Source organism: Melanaphis sacchari, unplaced genomic scaffold (assembly GCF_002803265.2).
Source record: "Melanaphis sacchari strain LSU unplaced genomic scaffold, SCAv2.0 Contig74_pilon_pilon, whole genome shotgun sequence".
Taxonomy (NCBI): domain Eukaryota; kingdom Metazoa; phylum Arthropoda; class Insecta; order Hemiptera; family Aphididae; genus Melanaphis; species Melanaphis sacchari.
The window spans coordinates 823,507-847,707 of NW_020271531.1; the positions used below are offsets into that span (position 1 = coordinate 823,507).

General features: G+C 28.6%; 2 protein-coding genes across 2 annotated transcripts; both read right to left on the reverse strand.

The window, feature by feature from the left end:
- Positions 1-3,975: 3,975 nt before the first annotated feature.
- Positions 3,976-14,596, reverse strand: LOC112601094 (major facilitator superfamily domain-containing protein 6). The gene is made up of 11 exons (XM_025348522.1): positions 14,034-14,596; positions 10,480-10,864; positions 7,715-8,236; positions 6,551-6,706; positions 6,353-6,466; positions 6,180-6,276; positions 5,894-6,055; positions 5,683-5,813; positions 4,813-4,966; positions 4,639-4,733; positions 3,976-4,291 (listed from the first exon to the last, which is right to left on the reverse strand). Exons 1-11 carry the CDS (start codon positions 14,399-14,401, stop codon positions 4,202-4,204), a joined length of 2,274 nt encoding a protein of 757 aa, XP_025204307.1. The 5' UTR covers positions 14,402-14,596; the 3' UTR covers positions 3,976-4,201.
- Positions 14,597-21,168: 6,572 nt separating this feature from the next.
- On the reverse strand, positions 21,169-24,084 carry LOC112601088 (nucleoporin Nup43-like). The gene is made up of 7 exons (XM_025348514.1): positions 23,719-24,084; positions 23,537-23,650; positions 23,116-23,249; positions 22,809-22,930; positions 22,552-22,697; positions 22,232-22,490; positions 21,169-21,500 (listed from the first exon to the last, which is right to left on the reverse strand). The coding sequence occupies exons 1-7, from the start codon at positions 23,836-23,838 to the stop codon at positions 21,322-21,324; spliced, it is 1,074 nt and encodes a 357-aa protein (XP_025204299.1). The 5' UTR covers positions 23,839-24,084; the 3' UTR covers positions 21,169-21,321.
- Between the last annotated feature and the right edge of the window lie 117 nt (positions 24,085-24,201).

The window sequence follows — 24,201 nt, forward strand, 5'->3', positions numbered from 1 at the left end:
TAATACAGATAAAATATTAAAAATGAATTTTCAATTTTTTACACAATTTTTATACAATATTAGATTAACTATAATAATTTATTGTATAATATTGTATTAATTAAAAAAAAAATTATGTTCGCTTACATACCCGAAAATATTACTACTACAATGTATTAAAATTATGTAATAAATATACATCATTTTGTGGGCAGCTCAGTCTGAACACCATTTGTCTGTGTAAATTTATTAGCCCATTGAGTTGACAAAAATTAATGGGACCTGTCACTGCATATGCGGTAGCCGCAGCGTTCCATATCGGTTATAATTTTATAGAAAAAAAGACTTGAATTCGTATTTTTGTTAATTAATATAATTTATAACAGATTATAATTTATGCATATTATTAGGTATTATATTCATAGGTATATAAATTATTTTTTAAGACTGTATAAATATTTCAATACATATTATACTATAATAATATTTTAGTTAAAGACTTAATTTTTTTTTTTATATACTTTTGCATTATGTTGCACACCAACCACTTTTAACACCACGAGCCGCCACAAAAATCCGTGATGTACTTAAAAATGTTATTAATTATACTTTTAGTGGGAAGAAAATTAAAAGAAAAGTTATTGGTTTTAATAATGATATTTGATGAATGTTTTTTCAAAAATATTTTTTATAATTTATCTTATCAAAATTAACTAACTATGCATTCTTTGAGTAGGTATAACTTTCTTAACAGTATGCAAAGTTGTTCTCTAGATAGCATATTTATAATATAACATAATATATCGTGTATATTGTATTATTATGAGTTAATTTACTAAAAAATCAGGAACTCTAATTAAAGATGTAGTGTGAATATTTTAGAGCAATTTTTTTAAAAAGTAATATTATAATTTATAAATAATAATGACCAATTGCCTTCTTTTTTACCAAAATTATTGATAGCAAAGAAAAATCTTTACAAAAATACTCACACTTCAATATTATGGACTAGTCACTGATTTAAAAATTAATTAACATATATTTTGAACACCTATATATAAAATAGACAACAATAACTATTTTTTCTATAAAATTTCACATTAACTATTCTGAAATAACTCAAGTTGACTAGACAGCAGTTTTCACTATTGTTGGAGTTTATCCAGAAAATTAACGTGATCTTAGGCTTTCGAATCCAACATTTTCTGAAGGTCAATTCTTAAGTGAGATATTTCTAATCCAGTCCTAATTCTCAAAAATTATTCGAAAAGCGATTTCAAAAGCGTAATCATTTCAAAAAATATAGATCCACGTTTCGATACAATACAGGTGTATAATTATCTATTTTATTTATTTTTTAAAACAACTGCTGCTTACAATAACCTCTTCGATAAAAGTAATAGAGTAAGATCATAACTAGATTTATGTCTCACTTAAAATCTAAAATAAAAAAAAAAATGTGTCAATTCGTAAGCGTGACCGATCAATAAACCTACTTGAAAGCTATTCATATACTACACGTGTATACTATGCGTATAAAATTATATAACCGTACTTACCATATATATTTTATGAGGGGAAAGTCTGTGTTTGAGTTCAGATAACGATGAAAAAATGAGATGCACCCTCAGAATATCCCCAGTAATATTATATATCTTATTACATATTTATATATTTTTTTTATTATTCATTCTATCGAAAATATTACTTGATATAAACTTATTATTTTTATTAATTAATAATATAAATATTTGATGTCTTTGGAAATGTATATTTCAACTTACCTATATCTATATAGGTACTTATATTTTCAGTGTATAACGTAAAGGTTAGTCATACTTACTCGTAATTTAATTAGAATATAATATTATAGTTATATATGTCTTTATATTAAGCCGCTTATCAACTACAATCAATACTTGTAATATAAACACCTGCAGGCTGCATTTTGATGAAATAATAAAAGTGATAAAATACGTCAAAACGGATCGTCGTAGTTTTCAATAAAGTAACAGTATTACACTTATGTATGTTGGCCGTTTCCAATCCGCTGTTATATTTAATCAAAATTAGAATAACAAAAAATATCAACTTTAATTTTTGTAAACAGCTTTAAAGGTAAGAAGCTACTTGTATATGACAGATATTTACATAACTTACATAGATCCAATAAAAATTATTTAAGTAATATAACTATTACGTATTTACGTCAAAAATTGAAAAATATATATCTGGTGAGCTACTGGTAAAAAAAAAAGAAAATATATGAAAAATTGGACAAATGAAAGAAGGTGTTCTTAACAATAAATATTCTACTATATTTAAATATTTAAAAGGTATAACATAAAAATTTTTATTCAAAAAAATCTTTTTTATGTATAGTATTTCATTTTAATAAAAATAATGTTTATTTTAAGGTAATACGGTAAGTTAAAATATACATTGCAGAAATCATCGAATTATTTATATTATTAATTAATAAAAATTATATATTTATAATCGTGAAATATTTTCAATAAAATAAATAATAATAAAAATATATAAATACGGAATAAAGATAATATATTATAATATACTGGGTTTATTTTTAACATAGTTAATTTATAGTTGGGATATTTTGTTGCACGGAATATTTTGAGGGTGAGCCGAAAAATGGAGCGTAAAACTTTAAATATATCATCGACACTCCACTTTCCATAATTTTGAGATAATAATATAATTATATTAAATTTGAATACATCAAAACAACATTTTATTTATTACTATCCAATACTATTTATTTTTTCTGCAAGAGTATCTTTCATATTAAAAAATGTATACAATCATGTAAAAAGATTTTCATAATGACACCAATAACATAATAGTTTTGTTTATAACTATTATTACTTTTTACAATTATTAGTATAAGTACATTTAATAATATAACATGCTGATAATATCATTGTTACGTTTAAAATTTTAATAAAATATTCAAACATTTTAATAAATGTATACATATGTAAAACATTATAATCAGAAATTCAAATTATCAGCTCTTATTTTTGTTTATGTACAACTCAATATTTAATGTTTTAGTAATATTTGTTATATTTTTGGTATTTAACAATTGGTTAATATATTATATAAAAGAAATTTAAAAATAATTGTCTATTTTTATCGATAAATTGTAACTTTTCTTTAAAGCGCAACACAAATAAAGAAATTCTTGAATATTTGTTTATTACAAATCGCTTAGATTAAATAATCTATTCCTTCATTAATCAAGATCGGATAAAATGTGATTAAAGTATTGAAATGTCCTAATTTATATACAAATATTTTCAAAACGTATACATTGTAATATTATTAAGAATAAACTCTGCACCTGTTCTGACAGGTATACGTTTCTAATGTTCTTATAGAATTTGCAATATTTAAATAAATAGGAAATTTGAAACGCATTATATTTTAATGAAATAATCTGGAATTATTAACTTTTCAAAAAGAAAACAATTGTATTTTTATTTAAATGTATTATTATTTTAGTTATGATCACTGTCGTTATATTTTACTAAGTTCATTGTCAAATGAAATCATCGTAAATCGTATTATATAATATTAAAGTATTTCCGTTTACTAATAAATTATTCCTTTATATAAATCGAAATTCCCGTGTTATAACAATTTTAAATTATTCAAAATAAAACGTGCAAACTTCATTTTGATATGATATAATTAAATTCGTGCAAATTATAATAATAATAATATTTTTAACACAACATTGAATAAATTAACCTTATCACAAAAGCATACTTCAATAACATAGTTTCCATTTTCCAAATCAGGAATTTTATGCGCAATCTCCGACCATACATAAATAACATTACTTTCGTCAACAATATTTAGGCTTGGTATGTATAGGAATAACAAAAAAAAAAAAAAAAATCACTAAAGACAATAATCATATTATGTTAGCTACGTTTATATAGGTATCAATATAAGTAAAAATGTATTAATGTGTATTTTATATTTTTTTAGTTAATATTATTATTATTATTATTGCTAAGTCTCAAAAGTCATAAAATAACAAACTTGTTTTATTACTCATAGGTTAGGTACTAAAAACAGGAAAAAAACAACGCCACGTTGCTTCTCGCGTCAATAACATTATTAAGAAAAAACGATTCTCTGACAGTACGTCAGAAGAACAAATGGAGAAGAATCGCGTACATCTGAATCACAATTACCATTGATATAATGGTGAGTTTCTTTTCAATGGTTCTGGACTCATCAATTCTGAAGTTATCGAATGTTTTTGTAAGTCATTGCACATCTAAAAATTAAAACGAATTATTACTTGTCGTCTGACTTATACAGCTAATAAGTGACAAAATATTGTAAATGCTTATTCATAAAAAAAAAAAAATAAATAGTAGGCTCATTAATACATAGCAAACAACAAATTTCTTAGTATACTAAAACTGATTCGATTTTGTAAATCAATTTAAGTTAATATCCTAAGATTTTTCGAAGTAGTTACAACTTTTGAAGATCTGCGAGTGTAGATTTTTTAATTAGAATTACACTTAGCTAGCATAGTGAAATATAATAATTTCGTCTCTAATATATCTCATCTCATTTAATATTAAGTTTTTAAAATTTTAACAGGTGTAGACGTACCGTATATTGTTTTTGTATACACTCATCCGTGTACGAGGTGCCGTGATTAATGGGTTGTTTGTAGCCGTTATTTTGTCGGAATGGATTTGTCGTGCCTGCAATAAAATATCAAATAATCAGCATATTACTAATTACGCAAGTGTTTTCGATTGACAATATACAGGTAGGTAGTACCTTGTGGAATATTTAAGTTACTGCCAGATGTATGCGTGGCGCCATAGCCATGGTTTTCTGTTGCCAGATCTTGTAGTTTGTTACTCGACAAGCCTCTCGGCAAAGGATTACTAGGTACGCCGTGTGGGGCTAAATGAGCTGTTTCTTCAGCCACCTTTAAAACACAGATTATAATATAACCATATCTCATATAAATTATATTATATAAATCTACAAATTTTATGTAAGCCTATCAAATTAAATTAAAGAAATATGTCCGTATTTATTTAGAAATAATCAGCTCCAACATAATATATCAAATAATGTGTATGATATTATAAAGATTTTAGTCAAATTCTATTTGTTCATACTCCTCAATTAGTTTTTCAAAAATTCAATTGCATTAAGTAGGTACCTGCATCAATTAATCTAGTATCTAATGATCATATAATAGCCGAGATCAGTATCCAAAACAACAAATAGCAGATCATCTAAATATCAACTATATAGGTATATTAATGAAAACAATAGCTCCGAATAAAAATTATTTCAATTTATATTTCTACCAGAAATAATTAGTATTAATCAACAAATTTTAATAATTAGAAAATCGTTAAAATTCGAGATCTGCAGGACATTAGTCGTTTTATAACGAAAATAAATATGTTTATAGTAAAAATACATTTTACTGAATAACGAAATAGTTGTTTATGTAAACTAGTGAATTGTAATAAAAATAAAGGTAAACAAAAGTCATCCACTTTATTAATTTCAACAATTTACCCAAAATAAACTATCAGATTCCACCTAATTTTGATATAACAAAACTAACTGATAAGTCAAAACAAATTTTCTTAAAATTAAGAAATTGTAAATATACGAATAATTCACCTGATGAGGATCTTCGGCAACAGGTAATTCTGACACGAACCCAGTGTCCTTCCTGTAGAAATTAATAAAAATAAATGCTCCTAAGACGAGTGCACAAACGAATCCATATCCTCTAAACGTTGTCGTTGTTCCTGTACAAAATTATATTTTAAGTCGAACTTTTAAAAATCTCATATTAATTACAATTAGCAAAATAATATAGTGCATTTACCAAAGTACGTGACAAACCATCCGCCGATAACTGCACCACATCCTCTGCCCAATCCATGATGAATGCCTTGCAACACACCTTGAGCCGAACTTCTCAACTGCTGTGGTGTATTGTGGGCTATATACGAACAGCAAGCCGCCCAGACAGCAGCATGGGTTATACCTAAAAAAGTAATATTATATTCTATAACAGGTATAACTAAACGATGACAATAATCAATAGTAGTTCTTTTGCTTAAGTAAATATGTCACTTAAAATTTTAATAAAAATTAAGGTTATTAATTACCTTGCATGAACTCAAATGGTAATACCCACCATGGGTTCTTCAGCCAAGAGATATACAAGAAACGCAATATGTTGCCGACAAGTCCTAGACACAATACCTAAACACGATAAATCGATTTTGACTAATAGGACAGGTAACTATACTATCAATGTAAAATATTAAATTGCTCATACTTTGACGTGCCCCATCTGACGAATGAGTTTGAAACTGAAGAAGTACGCAAATATCTCAGAAATATGATTGATAACTGAAGCCACACCGAAAAGCGTCGGAGATCCGCCGTAATCCTAAACATGGGTTATAATACATTATAAGAAAATCAATAATTAACATCAGGGATCACAACCATTCATTAGCGGTATTTCACTTACTTGCAAGTGCCAAAACAGGAACGTAAATATCAGTCCAATACCGAATCCCATGAACCACGATACGAACAAAAAAGATCCACACTTCAAGTTGGCGAAATATTTCAATACCGTAATCCATTCTGGAATTTTTTTAGTTGTTTGAGCGAAGATTTTAGTCTGAAATATAATACCATAATAACTAATAAGTAATTAATGTTTAAGAGAGATTAAAATAATCGTAATTTTTATTGTAATATGTAAGACTATATGTATCAGTAATTCTACAGTACTAAATACTAATTTTTAATACTTTTTTGTAGCTATTTATTTAATTCTATATTCTGAATAGTTTCCAAGGTATTTATATCTTTATAGAGCTCATCGTAAGCCACGAATCAAAAAATAATAACAGAACTGAATTCTGTGGTGTTATGATTTTGTTATGTTTTGTACAAATTTTGATGAATTTAAATAACCAAACTCCTAAGACTATAATACTTGATGTATTATTAAGAATGCTTGGAATACTTGTTCGTAGTATTCAAAACATTTTGGTAACACTATTGTCATCAAATATTCTAATTTTCATTTGAAATACTTTTAAAAAGCATTTTTATCCAATTTGGTGTGTGTCTCTATAATATAAGGTATCTAAAAATTAATTACATTTTAAAAATGTATACAAAGTAAAAATATTTTTTTATTTCTAAAATATAAAATAAAACTTTGAATTACAATATATTGTGTTTAAACGAAATTTTTAAATTAATATGAAACGGATATTTATCATCATATTTTTTAAATATTTATTTAACATTTAATGTTATACAGGTACACTGTTATCAGTAATCGCTAATATTTTTAGATTTACAATATGAAAGCCTTAAAATTATATATATATATATATATATATATATATATATATATATATTTATAAGTAATAAAAATTTTAAATAAAATTAAATAATGTTAGTATACTATTTCATAAATTCATGAATATTTTAACAAGAGCATTTTTCAGAACATGCATGCAACAAATTATTTTATTTGTGAAATATATTCATTTTGTTATTAATCAAGTAATCTTTGATTTATTACATTTTAAAATTAGGATAAATATTTATAACATTTATTGTAAGTATTTTTAAAAACAATCTCAAGAATTTGGGGTGGTTATCAACTTACCTTTAAGCTCGACTCTCCACCGCCGCCTTCCGAGAGATCAGGGGGCATGGGTGGCAAACCCACAACGTTGGGTGCTAAGGACGGTAGATTCAACTGTTGCGCCAATTCCTGTTGGAGGTAATCGTCTCGCGTCGGAGCCGCTCCCTTCTCCATCATCATTACGGTCTGTTCTGGTTCGACCGTCGTGTCTTCGTACCGGAAATTCATCTGTGTGGCTGTGATCAGGGCGGCGCCCATAAGCACAGAGAATGTAGCAAAGCAAATAGTGTAGTTTTTCTCGCGGTCCTGCGGTCCGTCGCACGGATGATCCGGAAATGCGGTTGAATGGTCCAATGCTATGCCTACGAAAAACATGGCCAAGCCCCAACCCAATGACCCAAACATTCTTTGGTGTCCGTATTTATCAGCGTCCGTGCCCAACAGTGTAATTACGGCCGAGTCAGCCAATGTGATGGCTGGAGCGCTGAAGAACTCGCCTATCATGACTAAAAGTAATAGCAGAAAAAACACTTTCTCAATATCCTGCAACAAAAAATAGTGTTTCGCTAGTGATGTGACGGAAAATCAATTTTGTTTCATTTCATATCAAAACTATATGCATTATATTATAGTATAGTATAGTATAGTTATGCCTTAACATAGGTAAGTGCTACTGTTATAGAACAAAATTTAAAAAAAATGTATTTAGATATTATCGTATAATTTATATTTGAACTATTGATGAATGATTTTATATCACTCGAAAAAACAAAATTAATGATAGATATTATTATAAAAGTTTTTTTCACTTTCTGGGCAGAAAATCCCATCTGAATCAATTTTACAAATGACTTAAATTTTTCACGAGCTCAGAACTGACAGTGTTGAATGGTGGTTTGGTATTCTATTTATATATATATATAGGTATAAGTAAGTACATATTATACAACTTCCTATTTCCAAATCTTAAATGTCAAATTGTTTTAGCATAAATTAAAATTGTTTGAATGTTTCTATAAAAGTTTGATATTATTAAAATTATCAAGTACTTAGTTACTTAATCCCTATTTAAATACATCTCTGAAAAAGGGAAAAAATTAGCATTATAATATATGCGTACAATTATTATATTTATATACACTTTACACTGTACCTACAACATAATATAAACTATGGTTAACAGCCACCATATTTAGCCTATGTATTTTTATAATTTGATCCAATTGAATTCCATTAAATCGTCCAAAAAAGTTATTTTTTTGATTAATTGATATTTACCCTTTAGTCTAATTGTACTGTTTACGTTTTTAGAAAGAAGGAGATAGTATACTTGTCTAATTTACATATTCTGGGCATTTTTGTAAAAATAAAATAATAATAAATGTACGCATTCTACGCTATTAACTACATACAGTATGATCCATTTAATATAAGATAGACAGTAGACACTCATTATTTTAGAAAACTATAATGGTTTTAAAATATATATTTTGAATTATTTTAAGTCTTTACAAAATAATATTTTTATTGTTTTTTAAGTTTTTACTCTTTTGATTGAAATTTTTAATTTCATATTCCAAAACAGAATATTATTTAAAATATTTGATCAACAAAAATCAAAAGTTGAACAAGAAGTTCATTAATTATAACTTATAAGTATTTAAACTTTTTAAGAACGAGTAAATAGTAATGGATCAACATTTTGCAAAAGTACCTCTGTAACAGTCCACATCTAAACTTAAATTAACTCATTATCTACGCGTCTAAATTTCAATTGTTATTTATCAACGTACTTCGAAATATATTCTACTTTGTACAATGAATTGAAAAAACATGTTATCATTAAAAAAATATTTATAAATATGTTTATATTTCATTCAAAAAATTATATAGGAATAAAATACGTAAGCATATAAAATATATATAGGTATAACGTTTTATAACAATACTCTAGTTGTAAAATTAATCTTAATACAATTTTTGGTATTATAGTATATAAAATTCAGATATTTATTATTTATTAGTTAAATAAATAAAATAAATTGTTACAATAACCTCTTAATGGTTTTATCAAAAATTGATCATATAAAATAAATAATGAAAAAGGAAACTAGGTAACAAAAGTCTAAAAACTAACACTTAAGTAAGTACAGTGTTTCCAATAACACAAAGACATTTAATTATGTATTCGTATTCGAGTTGTTACACCTTTCAGTATGTAGTAAGTAGGTACTCAAATAGTCAAATATCACTTGATATATAAGGTCAAGAGTCTTATAATTTTTGCTAGATAATTAAAATTTGATAGCATGGAAGATATTAAGTTTTAACGCCAGTCGCAATAGAGATTTAAGAACAAAATGTTTTCACAATTTAGTATAAAATATAAATAATGAACATCTCTGCTATCTAAATAGTGATAATTGAGTTTTATTTCTGTTAATGGAATTGCATGTATCGGCTATTAGATAAAAGATGGAAAAGATTGAATGAGTGATAGAAAAGCATATAACTATTGTGCTGTCGCTTGTCACAATAATGTATTACGGCTTATAAAAATATATTATAATATAATGATGGTTTTTCATAAATCTTCATAACTTTAAATAGTATTGAATACATTGTTTGAACTTTTTAAATGAATTATATACTTCTATATACTCAATAGGATGCGTGAAGATTTTCAAACTAATTATAAATAACAAAAATGAACCGAGTTTCATGGTGAAAAAAATCCTGATATAATTTCAATTATCTTGTTTTATCGGATTAGTTTAGGTACTTACTTCTATCGTGTACACGATATGGCTGTAAATAGGCATAACCAAATTGTAGTGCTGTTTCTCGTTGTAGTTGGAAGCGAATTTCACGTCCAATGGAGACCGACCAGCCGTAAACCTCGGTCGCACGCCACGAGTCCGACGTATCACAGGCGTGGACAAATCCGGTACTTCAAAGTCGTTGATATCTTGATCGTATTTAATAAAATCCGTCACCGAAGATACGTCTCGCTTGTACACTTTAGGTGCCATAGGCGTTTCCAGCATATAAGTGGACGCGTTTTTTTTCACAATACATCTTGTGGCGGGTGGCTGTATGAATCCCAACGGTAACGTAAAAATAATCCAACACGAAAGCGAAGCCAATAACAACATTTTACCCTTACGCCATCTACAAAAAATCGCAATATCGCTTAAGTATTTATCTATTGATAAAATGTTATATTATGTCACAAACATATTTTATTCATAATCGTATCACTTTCAAATCCATGTGTCATCAACAGAGGGTTTAAAAGTATTTGCGATTATTAAAATTGTCTAAGCTTTAAGCGCAGAGCATATAGGTTTATTATATTAGATAATTCATATATTTATTATAAATGTAAAAAAATAGAAAATAACATCACTATAAAGTATATGACTATCTATATAATATATACGTGTATGACAAACATGATAAACGTGAAAAATGATGTCCACCAGTCTCACGAGGGTTTGTATTAAACACTAGTCACAGTAGGATGTCATCATTAATAATATAAAAGCTTCTGAAACTTGAGACAATAAATAAAACCATTACGTGGCTATTACAGTTAAAATTACATGGCCATTTATTAAATAACATTTTGTGGTCTTGAAAATTGTAGTCAGATTTACAGTTACTGAATTTTCTGGTTATAGGCCATAAGTTTCTGTTGAGTTCACCGCAGTGATGTTCAGTTTATTTTTGTTTTCACATCACCTAATATTATGCTAAATAGTGAGATTGATAAGGTATTATTTTCTTTTTATAACTAGCTTTTTTTTTCATTGTAAACAAGTAATAATAATTTTGAAACTATAATAAAGCATAATCAAATTTAATTATATATATTTATGGAATCAGAAATAAATCAATAACATGATTTATTTCATCATTTTACATGACACGTACATGAATAGTAAATAATTTACTACGCTTGTATTATTTAAATTATGTATTGTTGAAAAAATTAAACTTTAATATACCGTACTGATATGAATGCATCGCTACTCAAAAATATTTATTTAAATCGATTTTCTGTCACACTAAAAGTATAAAATTTTCAATGTAAAATTAAATTTTAATTGCAATAGGTATTTAAGTAACATACGATTAGGTACTAATATTAAATATCAATATATCACATAGTGTATTTTACTTATTTTACGTAATATATGAATTCTATTTCTATCTTATGATATATTTTTATATTAAAAAAAGATTTGTAAATATTTATTTTAAATTATTGAGTATCAAAAAAAAAACGCGGTGGTTATCGAATGTTCATTTCGAATTTCCATTGAAATTTCCTTTAAAGTAAATCAATTTATAATGTTTATTGAAGATGTATTAGTGCGTTACTCATTTTTAATCTAGAATATATTGCTGCATAACGCAGAGAATTTTTACTTATAAATATTTCAGCCATACAATATAAATTTACTGTAATCAATATTGTATGCTTAAAAAACGCATAAAAAGTACAAAAAAAAATAAATAATAATAATAACGTAAATGAAAATGATGTAGGATAAAGTTCCTCTCTACAATAACAGCATTACATATATTTTAAATAAACTTCTTCATTGAATCGGCTTTAATATGATAAATGTATATAATTCCAGATTATAATTCATAAGTAACAATCTAATATCGATAAATTTACACTACATACTAAACTATTAGATAAAATTATTTTAAAGTAGGATCTATACAGAAGTTCCGACTGCATTAAAGCATAAATGTCGGATTACATGAATAATCACTAAACATTTAATGAATCCTTTAAACGGCCCTTAAACATGATTTAGTGATTCGCGATTGGTTCATTAAATTTTATTGAATCATTAAATTAATCAACATGTCATGTAACCCGTCATAATTTTTTTTAATTTTTAGATTAATATATTTTTATCGGTGACAAACGCAGACGGTGTTATAAAATAAGATTCGATACAATTAAAAAAACCCTAAATAATTTTTTTTTATACTTGAATAATAAATTATTGCAATTGTACCTTAAAATTAATTTATGTTCATTAGTATTATACATATTTTTAATCAATGGAATTGAATTACTACTAACATAATTGTGACGATTATACAATGAGGCCATTAAACGAAATCATTGGACTATTAAATAACTATTCAACATTTACTCTGTTCGACCTAACACAAAGTATAAATGAGTAACAGTGCATTAATAAGATATTTTTGAATCCTTTCAGCCGTTTGATTATACCTTAACGTATGTATTAGTATCACAACGTAAGACTATCAGCAATAACTATGCATAAATAGATTATTAGTAATTGTCGTAAGACGTAAAGCTTAAAAATATAGCCATAGGTGCATTGAAGTAAAGATTTATCTATTATAGAGGTTAAAATCAACTAAATCATACAGCTCAATAAATTCTTTCGTGAGCCATTTCTATGAACCGTATGACAAGCGTATTATCTATCGGTGGCAACTGGCAATACCATTTTTAAGCAAACACATTATTCGTTTCCGAAACAATTACATTTTAACCATTGCACATATATTAAACATTTAAACGTTACACCGTCTGGTGTGCTCGTTAACCCAATTTACATCACATCATAATATTGCGTGTCCAAACAATTTAAATACACACAAACGATAAATTTAGGGTGATTGAAGGAAATCTTTAAGCTTTCTACCAAACAGTGGAAAAGATTGTATAGATTTTCCAGTTCCAATTACCCTACGCAATGCGTAATTTACATATTTTAGAATCCCTTTTAAATATTGCTGATCCCCCTCCCCCCGGTTTGACCTTGAAATCTCGGAAAACGTAACTGGACATTTATCATTATAATAACAGTATTATATACACTTGTTGGACGAAATTGTCCAATTGCTTCAAGTTGATGAAAGGATTAGGAACGTTTTCCTTAATGAGTTCCGGAATCGGAAGAGTCGAGTATTATCGTCTCGGATTTTCGACGTCTACGTGAGTACCAGATGTGCGGTGGTGAGGGTGTATGTGGGTCGAAAAACGCACTCGGTTGACGGTGGGGAGGAACGGGTAAAAATCGATTGGAGCCGTTTCCACACTTAACGGCGGCGGCGGTCATACACGCGCCGCATAACAATACTTAAATAATATTTTTATTTTGGGAATTTTTAAAAAATGTCGTCTATATATATATATACGATTTAGTGTAAATAAGTCAATGGGATTGCGGTATTAAAACCCGGTTTAAAAATGATTTATGATTGTAATAGGAAATTTCAAAATAAATCGGGGTCGCGAGTTGCGCGGTATTAATTATTAACAATTATTTATTACCTGTCAGCCAGACCTCCCCAGAACGGGGCAGCCAGGAACTCGACGAACGGCCGGGACCCGATGAGCAGACCGCACTGGCTAGGATTCATGCCCATCTGCTTGAAGTAAACGCCCATCAACGGAAACAGGGACCCGAACGCCGAGTAAAAGAAAAAGTAGAACGTCTTGACGGTCAGGAGCTCTTGGTCAACGGACCCAAATATCAGTTCGATGAGGTCCGACTTGCCTCGTATCCTGTTGGTCGAGTCCTTGGGATCCGGATAGTGTTCCGGGTCCACCTCGCCGAGCGCCTCGGGGTCGACGCGAGGCCGAGCGCTGCCGCAGCGCGGGCCTCTGGCCTCGCGGGGCACCTCATACTGCGACGCCATACTAACAACGGTGCAGCCTCAACCTCTGACCTACTGACCGACTGACTGACTGACTATATCGGACCAACCGGCCTACGACAAGGATCCCCTGATGTACCGACGGCTTCGAGACGACGGTGCACACGGCCTGACCGTGGACGACAACGGGACGCGCTTTACCTGACCCTCGACTGCACCGTGTGTGGTGGCAGAGGGGACGCCGCGTGACGCGCTGCATTCGCCGAGGGGGTCGGCCGCGGAAAGTGGGTGCGCGCGCCCACGTGCCAGTGCGACCCCGTCGGCAAGCTTAAAAACACCGCCAACTGTACGATAAAATAATCGAAGAAAACGGACTCGGCCGACAGAAATAAAATGAAAATATACCCTCCTCTCTCTTTTGAAAATACAAGGTACCTACAGTTAAAAGTACGCCTAGTGTCAAAGTTGAGCATGTTGAGCTTTCGCCGTTTCGTCAGTTTATTATAATCGTAGACGGATTAAACTTTTACGATACCACGCGTACAAGTGTGAACAAAAAATATTGGACTCCGAGGTTTGCCGGACGATAAATATATTATATTTATCTCGAACCGAACACTGGAAAAACTGTTGGATAACGTTTCGATATTATTTGTTTTTTGTTAAAATATTATTTCACTACGAATTTTATGGATGTCATTATTTGTAAATGTCCATTGAGTAAAAATTACAGATCTCAACGTGAAAAAGGAAAAAATTCGTATTTCGTTGCGAAAGGATTTATTTTGAACGTAGATAAGTTGTATTTTATTTGATAAATACAGAATATAACGAATAACAGTTTGATTTTTCGAATTTATTCAATAAGTCATTCCCAGACAAATATCGTCCAATCGTAGACGCAATAGATTTGGTTTTCAGTGTATATTAGCCCAATAATACCTATATCCAATACGTTCATACATTTTATATCGATAACTTCACTATACGTAACAGTGGCGCAACCAGGATTTATTCAGGGGGGGGGGGGGGGGAGAACCCAAAAAAAATTATTTATCTACTGTTTTTCTGTTCTTTTATTTAAATAATACATACATTGTATTGCTTAATAAACAAAATTATATTAATTAATATACATATTTTTACATTTTTAAATGTATGTCAATAATTATTATTATTATACCAGTTAAATTTATTATCGTATAGTCATTAGACATTAATCTTAATATTGATTTTATCTATGCATCAAATTCGACTTGTTATTAACAAAATACCAAATCTAATAATCAATCTAATCGATAAATTTTGATGAAAATTTCAGGGTAACTTTAAAAAATAAAAATAAATACCTACTATGACATAAGCCAAGGGAAAGTGGGTCCGGACTAGGGGTCCACCCCCCTGGGTTCGCCACTAATACGTAAATACTTATCATCTGATTGTTAAATAAAATAATTTTACTACTTTAACCAATTATTGGTTTTATGTATACTCTCTAGTCTCTCATCAGCGAAGATGTCACAACAATAACGACATTACATCGGACGTGATTTCCCAATCTCGTACTACGTATTTACTCGTATAGCACGCGGTATTCCCTAGCAGCATTATTGAAAAATTATCAAAGAAACAGTTCTAACATCGAAATACTTTTAAAATATATTTAATAAGAACCAAAACCTCACTGGAACCTTCAATTGAATTTTTTTTTTTTAACGAAACCATTCAAATATTACATATTATTAGGGCATATACCTACGTATATATATATATATATACAGTTCTACAGAGAGACGTTTTTCCGGGTTAATAACTTTGATCGTTTGGGCTTATTTTCTTTTTATCGAATTACGCACGAACCGTGCGATGTAACCGGTCGCAATCGGTACGAAGTGAAACAAACAGATGAATTTCACTCCAAACCGAACCGGACCGCAGAACGCGCGCAAGGGATCACCGATGCACATTGATATCACGGGACAGTTACGGTGTCAAAACACATCATTACGTTTCTGCGCGACCTGATCGATCCCGACGAAAAACTGTGTATACAATACGGTCATCTACATAATATTAACATTTTAATGTCGTAATAACTAAATTATCGATGGGCACCAAAACAAACACGGTTGCGTGCACGCGTTCTCCGTGTCACTGTCAAAATATATCATAATAACAGCCAACAGGCACACACTCGTGCCCCGCAGACGTGCCCGTCTGTGCAGACTCGCGAGTTTGTTCTCCGAGACGTCGCGTTTTGTATCTGTACGTAACCACCCACGCCGGAAAACACCCTGCCGCATAATAGGTATATTATTACACGGCTGTGGACGTTTGCGAGTCATTTGTATAACGGTCGACAGAGATGATGCAGTTACAATAAATACCGTACACGCCCAGGAAAATTATCCGGCGCTGGTGTTTCGTGTGCGTTGGCCTAGTCTGTCGCCGCGACGGGCCTGCAGATCGATTCGCACGAGGTTTAGCTCTCGTCCGCGGCCGCACCCGCTGCCGCCAAGACATTTACGCGCGCCATCGTCACTCGTTCTTCTCGGACGGGTGTGTAGCGCAAACACTGAAACACGTATCTACCTACGAAATACCGCGGCTGCGGTTTCCCGTAACCGCGGTTCTCGACCTCTCGTCGACTTCAAATTAATATCACTACAATGACAGTATTATATATCGGTACCTACTTATGTATAGAGCGCGTTTGAAATGATTAGGTACAACAAATATGACGACTTTGTGAGAAGCCAAAAACGCACGAGTCCGTTTATGCTCGAAATCCTTAGTGTTAATTATTGTCTGGGTGATCGGAAAATAAAAAAAACAAAATTAAGAAAAAAACACGAAAATTTTTACTCGCCGCCAATTTTAGACAACCGAAGCCAAAATTTAGTTTGTTCTAGTGTAATTCAAAAATGAATAACAGTATAGATACTTACGATTTTCGCCAAATGTTGATATAGGCTTTTACAACATAATATGGTGTCATTTTAAAAACAGTTTGACTCGCTTTGTGCTTTTTATAAAAATTTTATTAGTTTTTTTAGTTTGCTTTTTCTATAGATATCGATCAATAATGTTCGCTCCGCCAAAAAGTTTAAAAGTGTAATGCTAACTTTCTCATGAATAATTTATATTATACTGTAACGTAGAACTAAAAAATATAGTAACAACATTTTTTACAGATATTTTAAGTTTAAATTTGAATAAAATTAGATATTTAAACAATGAATAACGACTTCAGTTATTTTGTTGTACCTAATTGAAATAAAAATAATATTTATGATTACTTAAAAATTTTAAAGTATATTATTACATTTTCAAATATGATATTTTCAGCAAAATTAAATCAACCTATCAAATTACTAATAATAAAAAATATTACTTTCATAGAAATATATAAATATAATATAATATATACTTATAGTAATAAGGTACCTAGGTAGCAGAATATTGTCTTTACTCAGGTTCATTTTTCGTAAACAATGATTTATCGATTTAACAAACATATTGAAGTGACTTTTTGAATGACAGAGTATACTAATGTACATCAGAGTACCTACTTGCTCGCTTTAAATTAATTTTCTTAAAATGTTTGTCCATGTTTTTATACTCTGACGAATAGGTACTTTAAAATTTAAAATAAGATTTCTCATAAATTCCTCATAAGTTATATATTATTAAGTAATATGAGTACAACTCATAGTAGTAGAAAAATACTGAAAATACGTAAACACATATTTTAATTGTATAAACTTTGTTTTTAACATTATGACTAGAGCGTCTTGGAGCACGGATTATTATGCACTAAAAAGTATTGAAATATACCATATAATATGCAGTAAAAATTATAAAATATGAAAAAATATTTTTATTTTTTTTTTTATATATATAAAATTTACAAATTAAACAACTTACAATAATTAATTACTTAAATAAACTAAGAATATAAAAAAAATTCGTTTTAATATGCAATATATTTTGAATTTTGTAAAAATATACAAATACATTTTACCAATAAATTCAAATTATTATGGTTCGTGAAGATAACTAAAAAAATAATCTAAAAAAGTGAAAAAGAAAATAATAAGCAATTGCAGCATATAAATCCGCGCTCTGGTTATTATTTAATGCCAAAAAAATTATTTTTAATATTTCTTCTTGAAAAAATGTTATTTTACACAATTTTTTTCCTTTAATTTTGCTTTAATATGCAATAAAAATTAAATATGCAAAAAAAAAATTCACCATTAGATTCAAATTGTTAAAGATAACTGACAAAAATCCAAAAAAGTAAAAGGGAAAAAATATGCAATTGCACAGATATCCACGTTCTAATTATAACTTAATTATGAAAATTTGTAAATAATTTCGGAGTTAAAATGGATAAAATTTTCAATTATAATAACTGAAACTAGACAAATTAACTCAAGTTTCCGCATAAATCGTATTTACAAAAAAAACTCAAGAATCTCACAAACACATATAAGCAATTTTTCTGACTCTGCCTTAAAACTTTGTCTTCAAATCACTTCAACATTGACACCATCCACACCACTAAAGTTGTAATTTCTTTCTCGTTTTCACTTTTGAATACCTACCACCATCAAAATAATATGCAGTCAGTTAATATGTTATGAAATAGGTATGTGTAGTATATAATATCCTTTGTATACCGGACACCACGACTTAAATGCAAACATATAATTAGATCCGCGCGAGACTGCAGAATAGTAATCTGGGTAACCACTAACCTGTGAACGTATTCTAAACTTAAAACTTTTATTAAATAATTGGCAATTTTCTTTTAAACGTCATCAGCTTTCACTGGTGTTGTTGTTTCAATTATTTGTACAACGATTAATAAAAATCATATAAATACCTACCAACTAATGATTTTTTTCATCATTATTTTAACAATCTATACAAGGGTTTATTATTTTTAAACTAATTAATAAAATAATATGTAGAATGCAGATACCTATCTGTGCCTATCTGTTAAGATATTATAATTATAACAACTATTATGATCACCTATTCTAAGACCGTCGTAAGGGCGGTAAAAACACGCAAAAGGAAACGACGACGGGACTGCGGATCGTTCCAAACTCGCGTATTTATATTAACACAATACCATTATTACCCATTGAAGTTCTAAAATTTAATAAACAATATATTTTAGATAACCCCAGCCCTAAAATAATAGGAAAAAAATTACTTGATTAACATTGACTTTTCTATTGTTTTATCTATGCCATTTAAATTTATAGTCAAATGCACTACAGCCAACTCAATCGAAGGAACACTACAATGCTCTAAGCTCTTATTAACTGTTTCAAACTAGCGTAGGTACGTATCAGTAAGCGACTCGATGAAACTCGACTTCAAATTAGTATGAAGTTTTCGTATTCAACGAATTCAACATATTCTTTAAGCTGGTGACCACCAGGAATAAGTTTCATTCAGGTCGCTAAATACGAGTTGTACCTAACACAACATTGTCGTAGGTACCCATTCATCTCCAATAGGTGTACCAAATTCTTGCAACATTTAAAAAAAAAAAAATTGCTCTTTTTCTACAAATTCCACTATATTATAATATCAATGTCTAAATTCTACCTATTCTGTTACCTTCATTTTATTTAAATATTTTGCTCGTTTATGTTTATTATTACCAATTATTTATTATGTATTATTTCTTTAATTAAATAATGATTATTACACGCCATACCAATAAATAAAAGTTTCTTGTTATACCGATTAATGCCCAGAGTTTTGGCTAAATTATACGACACACATTTAAATAATGACAAGTACATATAACAAATGGATGTTGACAACCTCATCTCATGAAAACTGATCGCCACCGAGTATGTTCCTTAACTTGAACAAAATATGAATGTTTAAAAAAAGTTGATTGCTTATGATAATAATTTTGAATTACAAACAAAATAACAATCGTTATATTCTTCATTTAAAATTTGAAAATGTTGATCAAGTTTGAACTAAAATGTTTATAACAAATTTTTTTTACATTTTTAGATTTGTTCATTTCAATATAAAATAATGAACTACTTATGATGAACGTTGCATTAAATTGTCATGCTTTAGCTATAAAAATTGAACACTTAATACATTTTTCATAACACAATAATTTTCAAATTCTCATGATTTAGACGAATTTTGTCAAAATTTAAACTTTAAACATTCATTAATAATTATGCTTATACATTATTACTTTTAAATATCTATGATAAAAATTTAAAAGGAACTTAGTACTAAATTTTAAAATTTTTGACAGAATAAAAAATGTTTTTGATCCTCTTCATAAACTACAAACAGTACAAACTAGATTTACTTTCTCACCAGAAAACATATACTTTTACTGTAAAAATGTCTCTGTAAAAAAAACTGTGATTTTAAAATCAATATACTCATTTCTCAGAATATATAATTAAATAATACATAATATTAAAACTTATTAACTTAAAAAAATAAATATATTTTGAGGGGACTTGAAATACTTGTGTAATATATTACGTTTTTTATCATCTCAAAAATAACGTATGTCATTAATTTTCTATGAACTAAAAATTGTTTAGAGATAATAAATACTTAAGTTAAAACATTATAGTATAAAATAATTAGTATTATTATAAAAGTAAATTTTAGAATTAAAATAGTCTTAGGATACATACTTAAGTTATAGTCACATTCATAACTTTTAACGTTATAAATATCAATCTCAATGTATTTCAATATGTTTATAGAACAAGATTATTTTTAATAATTAAAGGAAAAAGTTTAACTATTTGAATATTCCTATGTTAAAAACAACCTACACAATTTTAAGAAAAGTAATTTAATTTATTTTTATTAACATATTGAAACTTAAATAAACTAATTAATGATTTTTTTTTTAAATAATGTGTTTTTTTAAATTATATTTAAATTCAAAGCTTAAGATTACGTTGAAAGTAAACTGCTTCATTGTCAGCACCACAAATAAGTTGTTGTTTTTGTATATCCAATGAGTTTATTGGCATATAAATTGGTTGTATTACATCATTGATTGACAATCGTGTTTTTACCTTGTCTGTGTTCACCCAAAAATTTGAATATTCCATATCTCCTAAAACATAAATTAATTATATTATAATTAAAATTACAAAACTACGTCATTCATCAATGTTTTAATTCTTATCATGGGCAAAACTAGGCCTAGCTACATAGACAATTTTTTGAGGTTAGTGGTCAGCAGCAATTATGATTGTTACCCAGTCAATACTATTTTGTATATCAAGTGCTTAATCTGATACGACAACTGTATACATGGGCGACCCCAGGGGAGGCAAGATAGGGTACTTACCCCTCAAGAATTTTAAATATATTACCTAATTGTGATAATTTAATGTAATAATAACAAAAAATAATAATATTCTATAAATAAAATGTATAATAACAATACTTAAATGTAATAATGACAAAACATAATAATGTATTATAAATAAAATATATAAAAAAATCTTCGTTTATTTTTTAAATTAATTTCCCCCCCCCCCTATAAAAATGTTTGGGGGACGCCCAGGACTGTATACAATTTGAAGATTTGTACTTTTTATGCTCTTTTTCCACCTGTTTAACAAACTTATTGTATATAATAGGTTATCTTGTTTTAATTTTAACATAAATATTCTATGACAGATTAAGACTTTATTTTTAAATATTACGATTGAAAATCAACATAATTTGATTTAAAATACATAAAAAAAAATTATATCACATAATTGTTTTTTTATTATGTGTCATAAAAATATGTTAATTATCTTATTAGTTTTAATATCCATGTACAATTCTATATACCTGGGTCAATACGACACATATAAGATTTTTTAGAACTCCATTGTAATAATCTTCCTCCAAATGAACATGTAAACAAATGGTCCGGTTCTAAAGGGTGGAATGCTATTTCAGTAAGTGATGATGCATCACCACTACTCATAGTAGTTAATAAGCTGTTAGTTCTCATGTCCCAAACGCCAACATCTCCTTCTTCAGAACCAGTGAAAATAAAATGCTTTTGACTAGGATGTTGAGCAACACATGTTATTGGAACTTGAGTCTAAAATCCAGATGAATAAAATATTTTGTGTAAAAAATAACATAATTATTATTAATATTACCTGAGTGAAATTATTGATGTTGGCAGTTATACTACTTGTAGCAACTCGTAAATCCCAAAGTTTCATTTGGCTTAGTGAATTGCAGCATAGAACTTCAGCATCAGTTAAGAAACAAATGCACGTTAAAGGTGAGCTACTTATGCCTTCTAAATAATTAAACATCCATATTTCATGTAAATATTTATTTAAAATTTTTGAATCATTAAAATAATATGTAACAAATTAAATCAACGCATATTAATAAAATATTAACTTACCTAAAACTTGATGAATTTGTTTAGTGTTTAATGATATGACATTAAGTTTATAATCATCACCAACGGTTGCCAATGTATAGTTACATACAGCAAGATCCTTGCAAGAACATCTCTGTCCTTTACTGTAAATAATAATATATTAAATTCAAGTCATACTAGATAAAGGAAAATTAAATCACAGCATTAATTCATAGGTATTTATATTCTAATTAAAATTATTAATTTAGAAATGATAACTTTTCAATATAATTTCTATAACATGTATAAATGATTCAAAAATCAAAGTAAAATAAAACTATTAACTTACCCAAATGAATGCAGTGTTTCCCAAGCCATGACTTCATTAAGACGAATATTAGAATCTTCATTCTCGCCAATGATACGATATACTTTAACTGATCCATTGTCAGTACTAACAGCTACAAACTTGTTGTCTAAAAACTAGAAACAACAATAAATAATATTTAATTAATCTTATAAAAACTGTATAACATTTATTGTTATTAAATAAATAAATAATTTAAAATATCAATAACTGTAAATAAGTTATCGATAATTTATTAAATTCTTTAACATCAATAATAAGAAAAAATTAGAGTTTACATCTAATATATGTACGAGTGATGGAATAAGAATATTTCATCTTCTATCAAGACTTCACTAGTTTACACTTTATCAAACATTACAAACTGTTATTAATGTGAATAATACTAATAAATTATGCATACTCTAATTTGTGTAACATTTCCGTTTTGCTGTACACGATCCAAAAGTTTTGGAGGGAAATCTTTGGCATAATTTTCGTTTTCTGAAGTCAGTTCCCACAAATCCAATGCGTTGTCCTGTAAGAGGAATAATATAAATGAAACGCTCGTTCATATAAATCTACACACCAATCTATAAATCTCACCTTTTCGTTGTCCCATGAACCGGTAACAAACATTGTCGATGCCATCAGGTCATCTGGCTTCCATCTCACCTTATTTACCTTGCTACCGATAAATTCCGCAAATGTGCCCACGTTACTCATCGTCGTAGTCCGATGCACTTGACTAAGATTTTCTAAAGTCTATACGGATATTAAAAATAATCCAATACGCTTAATGACTTTTCAGGATACCAAACATTTCAGTTTAAGTTTTTGAATATATCGAGATTATAAATCCGATAACTTGTCACGCGCCAACTGAAGTTATCGTCGTACTACAGATTACAGAAGTGTCAGAAGTACAGACTACAGAATAACCAGAAAGGACACTTTTTGAACATTCAAAATTCTGTTCAATTTGTTGGAATGTCAGTGTATCCATCAATTTATCAAATATGTAAAATTCTTTTTGTCTAATCACACTGATTTGCTGATGCTTACATATAGAATTTTTGGAAAATAGTG